Here is an 8671-nt window from a genome sequence, read left to right as displayed (position 1 = left end):
AAGTGGCCATGAAAGCAGAAAATGGTTGTAAAATGTAGAGAGAAAGACCTTGGCAGAAATGGGCAAGCAGCGTGACCTAGACAAAGAAAAGACAAGAAAGAAATGGATCTATGCACAAAGAATCAGTGGAAAAACACACAAGTTGAACTATAACCAAGCCAGTTTCCAGCCTTCCCTGAGGGGACCCATCATGGCTGCCCTCCTTCCCCAATGATACCTCAACCCTTCCCGCCAAAACCGCTTCTTTTCTTTTATTGGCTCTCGAGGTTCAGGTGACTCTGGATGGGCCTCTTCATGATTAGTCGGCCCACAGGCAGACATCTGTCATGGAAGAACAGCCTCCCTGAGCAGGGGATAGGCCCTTGTGCTCCTTCTTCCCTCGCCTTGTGGCTGTCCACAGGTTGATCCAGCTGCCAATCAAATAGTAGCGCCCAATCAAAGGGCTGTTGCTAGGCAGGCGGTGAGAAGGAGGGAAGACAAGATGGCTGTCTGAAGCTTTGCCACCATAGGCCTCATGAAGTAGCCAAATAAAAAGAGCCAAAGCTCTTTGGCCCTCAAGGTTCAGGTGATTCTGGATAGGCCTCTTCATGATTAGTTGGCTGCCTGAAGCTCTACTGCCACAGGCCTTAGGCTTAATAAACAGAGCCAAAGACAGGAGTCAAAGTGAAGATTGCAACTGAAAGATAGACTGCCCTGATGAGGAGAGGCTCCGGAAAGGGTGCAGCAGCTGAAAGAAATGAGTGGAGAAAGGCATCTTTGTTCTCTCAGCCATTTCCCTCAGATGGATCAAAGATTCAGGAGAAAACACCAGGAAGCGCAACCAAGGAGCAAATAAGGGGGAAATGTGGAATAAAAGTATAAGACTTGAACAGGACAGGAATAGAAAGCAGGAATTAAAAAAGAGAAAAGAAGATCGAACTGAAGTGAAATTGGACTTTTAAAATGTAGTGTAAATAGAAGCCATGGAAATTAGTTACAGTTTTATTAAGATTCATTTCATCATTCATCAATCTTTAACTTCCTTTAATTTTTAAGCTTATTTTGTTTTTGGCAAAATAAAAGACAACACCCACTCCCCAACCACTAAGGGAAGATACAAAATCCCAAACAATTGTCCAAATTTCCATTTCTTTGTTGTCTCCTTCAAACAACATAAATGCAGACATAGGCATCATGAGGCAAAACTAAAAGAAAAAAGAATCCAATCAACAATTTTCTCATAAATAAAGGTGGAAAAGAATCATAGAGATACTTCTCAGAGCAGACCATGCTGTCATGACTCCGCTATTATTCTGACTCTGTAAACCGCTCAGAGAGGGCTGTAAAAGCACTGTGAAGCAGTGTATAAGTCTAAGAACTATTGCTACTGCTTGCTCTGCAAACTTGCTGTCACTCGAGAAGAGGAGATCTCTCCAGAGGTGTAGATCATTTGAGATGAGTACTCCAAGGTTCTTGACAGAGTGAAGGTCATCTACAAGGTCATATCCATTCAACTTCTGATTCTTTTTGCCAATGTGTAAAACAGAGCATTTGTTGGTTGAGATTTGGAGTCAATTGTTTGACCATTCCAACACAAAGTCAAGGTCTTTTTGAAGGGTAGCAGCATTGTCGGTGGTGTTAAATTTTTTTACATCAACACCGAAGAGAACGCAGTTACTTATCATATGATCACATAGATCATTTATGGTCCTAGAACATTGCTTGGGGGACACCACTATTAACAGGTGCAGGATTTGATAGGGCACTCCCTATTTTGACCACTTGTTGTCTGTTTGACAGGAACGCAGTTATCCAATTATGGAGGGGTCCGGAGATGCCATTGTTTGAGTTTAAGATGGCCTCCAGGGCTGACATAGGGAATAGTCATCAGTTTTCTTATTTTTTGGTTCAAATTGTCCAGTTCAGTTTGTGTCCGGTTAATATTTCCAGCTGTCTATTGGATCACAGGTTGGCCCAGTTATTGATGCTGTTTCCACTGCTCAATTTTGTCTTCTCAGTCTTCAGTTGTATTCTTTACGAATCGGATTATTAACTTGTCCATGCAAGTGATCCAGAAATGTAAAATCCCTAGATACTTGTAAGCTTCCTCCTGAGGGCTCCTGATGGGTTCTTTGATCATTTGGCATCCCAGTTCCATTATCGGTCATGAGGTTAGCCTGCCTTATTGCTACTGAAGCACATTGAAGCCAAACTCCATTGCTACATCTCTGCCCCACAAATACTTACAATGTTTGTCAGTGATGGGATTTTTCCATAAAGCTTCAGGTCATCCACATAAAGAAAATGTGAAGTTTTATTAATTTTGTTTTTGTTAACTTCTGACTTCCTTTGGTGCAATAGAATAAAATAATAACATCAAAGCTCAACTTTTTACTTTTACAAAGTAGTATAAACTAGCCATTTCTATAACAAAAAAACCGTCTAATTGGTAAAACCCAAAATCAAATTTTTCTTCTTTTCCACCTCAAGCACCAAGTCATTTTGGCAGAAAGCCATATATAAATGCAAAATCTTCTTTCATCTTTCTGCCAAAATTGCAGCAAAAAGTTTATAGTCATTGTTTAGTAATGAAATTGATCTATAATTCTTTATCCTTGTAACATCTTGGCCTCCCTTCAGCCACTAAAGGATGATGATATTACTATTACTATTACTATTATTATTACTATTATTATTATTATTATTATTATTATTATTATTATTATTATTATTATTATTATTATTATTATTATTATTATTATTAAATTTATATACCGCCCTTCTCCCTGAGGACTCAGGGCGGTGTACAACCAGAATTAAAAAAACATGAAATACAAATATTAAAAACAATTAAAATATATATAAATTTGGCCCAAAATTAAAAATACAAACCAATTAAAACATTTAAAATTTCTTCTTAAGCCAGCCCGGCTTGCTGGAAAAAGTGGGTTTTAAGGGCATGGCGGAAGGCACTAAGGTCTTGGATTCTCCTTATCTCTGAGGGCAACTGATTCCAGAGGGTAGGTGCCCCCACAGAGAAGGCCCTCCCCCTGGGGGTCACCAGCCTACATTGATTGGCTGATGGCACCCTGAGGAGGCCCTCTCTGTGGGAGCGCACGGGACGATGGGAGGTCGTCGGTAGCAGCAGGCGGTCTCGAAGATAGCTAGGCCCGATGCCATGGAGCGCTTTAAAGGTGATAACCAACACCTTGAAGCGCGCCCAGAAGACCACTGGGAGCCAGTGCAACTCGCGCAGGAGCGGTGTTACATGGGAGCGCCATGCTGCCCCCATCACTACCCGCGCTGCTGCATTCTGGACCAGTTGGAGCCTCCGGGTGCTCTTCAAGGGAACCCCATGTAGAGAGCATTGCAGTAGTCAAGGCAAGAGGTGACGAGGGCATGAGTGACTGTGCACAGGGAATCCTGATCAAGAAAGGGCCGCAACTGGCGAATCAGGCGAACCTGACAAAAGGTCCCCCTAGTTACAGCTGTCAGATGTTCCTCCAAGGACAGCTGCATATCCAGGAGGACTCCCAGATTGCGAGCCCTTTCTGTGGGGGCCAAAGACTCGCCCCCAATAGTCAGTGATGGAGTCAACTGACTATATCGGGATGCCGGGAGCCACAGCCACTCAGTCTTGGAAGGGTTGAGCTTGAGCCTGTTCCTCCCCATCCAGATCCGCACAGCCTCCAGGCACTGGGACATCACTTCAGGGACATCATTGGGGTGGCCTGGGGTGGAGATGTACAGCTGGATGTCATCAGCGTACTGGTGGTATCTCACCCCGAAGCCACGGATGATCTCGCCCAGCGGCTTTACATAAATGTTGAACAAAAGGGGCAAGAGAACCAATCCCTGCTGCACTCCACAGATGAGAGGCCTCGAGGTCGACCTCTGCCCCCCTGCCAACACAAACTGCGACCGGTCGGAGAGAAAGGAGGAGAACCACTGCAACACGGTGCCTCCCACCCCCAACTCTTCCAGCCGGTGCAGCATGATACCATGGTCGATGGTATCAAAAGCCGCTGAGAGATCTAACAGGACCAGAACAGAGGAGCAGCCCCTGTCCCGAGCCCTCCAGAGATCATCAACCAACGCGACCAATGCCGTTTCCGTGCTGTGCCCAGACCTGAAACCCGACTGGAACGGATCTAGATAAGATGTTTCCTCCAGGAATTGTGGGAACTGTCGCGCGACCACACTCTCAATAACCTTCGCCATGAAGCAAAGGTTGGAGACAGGACGGTAGTTGGCCAATATTTCCGGATCCAGGGATGGCTTCTTGAGGAGAGGCCTCACCACCGCCTCTTTCAAGGCAGCGGGGAAGTGGCCCTCACTCAGAAAAGCGTTGATAACACCCTGGAGCCAGCCTCGTGTAACCTCCCGGGAGGCCAGTACCAACCAGGAGGGACACGGGTCCAGTAAACATGTGGCCGCACTAAGTCTCCCCAAAATCCTGTCCACATCATCAGGAGTCACAGCGTCAAACTCCTCCCAGATAACATTCTCAAGACTATTCCTCGTCACTCTGCCCTGATCTACCCAGTCAGAGTCCAAATCCCCCCGGATCTGAGCGATTTTGTCATACAGGTATTGTCCAAAATCCTCCACCCTGCCTTCCAAGGGATCCTCCCTCACTCCCGGATGGAGCAGAGAGCGGGTCACCCTAAACAGGGCGGCCGGACGATTCCCTGATGACGCAATAGAGGCGGAAAAGTAATTAAACTTTGCCATCTTTATCGCCACTAGGTAGGCCTTAATATGCGACCTTACCAGTGTTCGATCAGATTCAGCGAGACTGGCCCTCCAACCGCTCTCCAGGCGTCTTTTCCAGCGCTTCATTTCCCTCAGCTCCTCAGTGAACCAAGGAGCCGCACGGGATCAGCACTGGGTCAGAGGCCGCAAAGGCACGACTTGGTCCAAGGCCCCACCAGCTGCCCGATCCCAGGCGGCTACCAGGTCCTCGGCCGAGTCATGTGCTAGAACCTCAGGAAATGGCCCAAGCTCCATCTGGAACCTCTCAGGATCCATCAGGCGCCTGGGGCGGATCCATCTAATTGGATCCGCTTCCCTGCGGCGGGGGGCAGCGGTATATAAAGAATGATATATTACAGGGGGGGAAGAAGTTAGTATTGTGTAACTTATCACAATCTCAATAATTTTTTTCAGATGGTGTGAGATATATTTTGTCAAGATGATAAGGACAAGTAGGAAGCTGGCAGAAAAAAGGAAGTTGGCAAAATTTGGTTCCCAGAATGCATTTATTAACACCAAGGCAGCGGAGTTTGTAGATCTTATAATCAGTTTCCATCGTCTTGAATTAGCTAGTAGAACCACATGTCCTCGGGTATCATCTTACAACAAAAGTATCTTGCCTCATTACAAGGAGCATCATGCCAACAGGCCTTAAGTGAGCAGTCAGAAAAGGTGGCAATGCAGCTTTCTTCATCTCCAGAATTGGGTTGATCCCTTGCCCAGTACCTGAAAAGAGAACCACAATACTCATCAGTCTCGATCAAGATATGTAGATCTAGAGATATAAATGTAGAGAACCAGGTCTAGATCTAAGTCGATCTAGAGCTTTCTCCTGCCCCCAAATCACAGTCACAATGGATTACTGTTGGATTAGGGTTTTCTGTCTGTATGAAATAGAAAACCTGTTACTGGCAAATTTACAGCAGGGCGTTGGGGGAGGGGGTGAGTGGATATTTGAAATTCAACAGGAGGTCCCTAGGGACTTCCAGTGGTCAAGGGTAAGGGGAGATGTTAGGGGTTATATTTCACCTTGTCAGATCTGCGGCAGAAGTTGATCTAATAAAAGAGAATCTTTGTAGCTCAGGGTTGAAACGGTGCACTCTGAGCTTCATTGTTTTCTTGCAGACATTTCATTACCCAACTAGCTAACATCATCAGGGCTAGTGCCATCTGATGGTGTTACCTAGTTTGGGTAACGAAATGGCTGCAAGAAAACAGCCAAGCTCAGAGAGCACCAAGGACCCTTCAGAAGAAGATCTGTTCCCAGAAAGTACGTGGCCTGCTGCAGCCTCTGGAAACCATTTCAGGACGAGGGCCACTGCATCACTGGATTTTATTACCAAACTTCCCAAGGGAAGGGATGCTACAGCATCCGGTTAGTGGTGGATTTATTTACCAAATCGGCCTTGCAAAGACATAGCTCAGGAACCAGCCCAGTTCTTTCTGGACAATGCTTGTAGATACAAAGGGTCGGCCAATCAGGACCTTTTGGACCCAGGCTAGATTTTTCTGGGTTGGGGCCATGGCTGATTGGTCCATGCTTCTGTCAGCAGACTCCCAGAATTTCTGGGGATCCGACCCCCCTTCTTGCAGCCCCATAATGATTTCCTTGTCTCCAGCAAGAGCCCGTTTGCTAGCATGGTGAAAGTGCTGGCCTAGAAACCGGGAGATGGTGAGTTCTAGTCCTGTCTTAGGCATGAAAGCCGATTGGCTGACATCGGGCCAGTCACTCTCTTCCAATGCAGCCCACCTCACAGGGTTATTGTGAGGAAAATAGGAAGTAGTATTAGGTATGTCTGCCGCCTCGAGTTATTTATCAAAGTAATAAAGGTGGGATAAAAATCAAATAAACAAACTTGGATTCTGTTCCTCAACCACCCTGATTCTGAAACGGCCCTTGGGTGCTTCTGATTCTGTTGATTGATGTGGTTTGTTAGACTTCCTGCCTTTGTGTGACCATCTGTGGCTGTTCACTTGAGATTGTGCTTTGCACTGCACCGACAATCGTGGTTAGCAGCAGCTCTCCTGCTACGTACATTCCTGTTGCTTGGTTTGACCTCCACGTTGCCACTCACTTATCATGATGTGTAAATCCAACAACTGGTCTGCCAGGACTGAGGCTGGCCTTGGGGGGAGGATGGTAGGCATGAAACTCTGATGCACAACTTGTCACATAAGTAGATTTTGTTTGAAAACTTACGTAGTTCCCGCATGAAATCCAGCTAGCCACAACAGTCCATTGGTAGCACTGCTGTTCTTCCGGAGTCCAATCCAGTACTCACGTTTATTTTGAGCTGCCATCATATCTAAAAAGCCCTTGAGGAGGGAAAAGTAGATTAGATAGATGGATGGATGTGTAAGTTCCCAGAAGTTTCCCCGAGCCACTGAGATGCCAAAGAGAGTGAGACTGGAGACAAGGCTTGCAAAAAATATCAGCTTTTATTTATGGCCGTAGCAAAAGCTAGGTGACAATACTATATCCAAAACATACAAACAAAATGAATGTAAGGAATAATCACACCCTGCAAGAGTGGCTCAGAGTATTACACATTAAACATTTTACACAGATAGGAACAAAGTTTACCCAATCAGAGACAAAGATTCGTTACCAACATGGTCTTTAAAGCATTCTTTGTTTTGGCCCATGTCTCTGTCCACCTTATCTATGGAGCATTCCTATAGCCTTTTGTAGGGGCGGCTCCCCCTCCCCGTTGGCCAAGTTGTTTATTCGGCAGAATGCTTTCAGGATTTATGAGGCAGGAAAACTCCCTACTCCTTTATCTATGGAGCCTGATATTCTTGCGTAATATTTTCTTCTATATTTTCAAAGATATGCTTAGCTTTGAAGCCAAGAATAGAAGTGAGACACAGCAGTGAGATAACAGACTTTGCACTAATGCCAACCAGTATTAAGGTTACAATTTGCTTTTTTTTTTTAAAAAAAAAAGTTTTTTATTTTTATTTTTCAGGGCCGAGCTGAGGATTTTGTACAGTATCTGTATGATAAAATAACTCAGATTCGGGAAGACTTGGCCGTTGACTGGGTTAGTTCAGACGAGATGACTGAGGCAGGCCTTGAGAGTGTTATCTGGGAGGAGTTCGATCCTGTGGCTCCCGAGAACGTGGACGGGATCTTGGGACGGCTGAACGCGACCAAATGTTTATTGGACCCGTGTCCCTCCTGGTTGGTGCTGGCTTCCCGGGAGGTTACATGAGGCTGGCTCCAGGGGATTATCAATGCTTCTTTGAGCAAGGGTGTCCTGCCGGCTGCCTTGAAAGAGGCGGTGGTGAGGCCTCTCCTCAAGAAGCCATCCCTGGATCCAGCTTTTTTGGCTAACTATCGTCCAGTCTCCAACCTTTGTTTTATTGCGAAGGTTGTTGAGAGTGTGGTGGCGCGACAGCTTCTCCAGTACCTGGATGAAGCTGTCTATTTGGATCCGCTCCAGTCCGACTTCAGACCTGGGTACAGCATGGAAACGGCATTGGTCGCATTGGTGGATGATCTCTGGAGGGCCCAGGATAGGGGTTATTCCTCTATCCTGGTCCTATTAGACCTCTCAGTGGGTTTTGATACCATCGACCATGGTATCATGTTGCGCCAGCTGGAGGGACTGGGAGTGGGGGGCAGCGGTTTGCGGTGGTTCTCCTCCTATCTCTCCGACCGGTCGCAATCCGTGTTGACAGGGGGGCAGCGGTCGACCGCAAGGCGCCTTGTTTGTGGGGTGCCACAAGGGTCGGTCCTCTTGCCCCTCCTGTTCAACATTTATGTGAAGCCGCTGGGTGAGATCATCCGTGGTTTTGGGGTGGAGTTCCATCAGTACGCTGATGATACTCAGCTGTACATTTCCACCCCAGACCATCCCAACGATGCCTTGGAAGTGATGTCCCAGTGCCTGGAGGCCGTGCAGGTCTGGATGGGGAGAAACAGGCTTCGACT

At 46.5% G+C, this 8671-nt stretch overlaps 1 protein-coding gene across 3 annotated transcripts in view; it reads right to left on the bottom strand.

Annotated features, from left to right (window-relative positions):
• Positions 1 to 5221: 5221 nt before the first annotated feature.
• The window catches only part of LOC132709237 (C-type lectin domain family 4 member K-like), a 29297-nt gene continuing 25847 nt past the window's right edge, over positions 5222 to 8671 (bottom strand). For all 3 annotated transcript variants that reach the window (XM_060682334.2, XM_060682333.2, XM_060682335.2), the window contains 2 exons: positions 6935 to 7050; positions 5222 to 5460 (listed from right to left, as the gene is read on the bottom strand). In XM_060682334.2, coding sequence (XP_060538317.1) covers positions 5304 to 5460; positions 6935 to 7050 — 273 coding nt within the window. In that variant the 3' untranslated portion in view covers positions 5222 to 5303. The remainder of the gene's footprint in view (positions 5461 to 6934; positions 7051 to 8671) is intronic.

This window comes from Pantherophis guttatus, chromosome 8 (genome assembly GCF_059756535.1).
Source record: "Pantherophis guttatus breed Tessera chromosome 8, ASM5975653v1, whole genome shotgun sequence".
In the NCBI taxonomy this organism is placed as follows: Eukaryota; Metazoa; Chordata; class Lepidosauria; order Squamata; family Colubridae; genus Pantherophis; species Pantherophis guttatus.
Note: the sequence above shows the minus strand (reverse complement) of the source record. Positions and strands in the feature narration are given on the sequence as shown.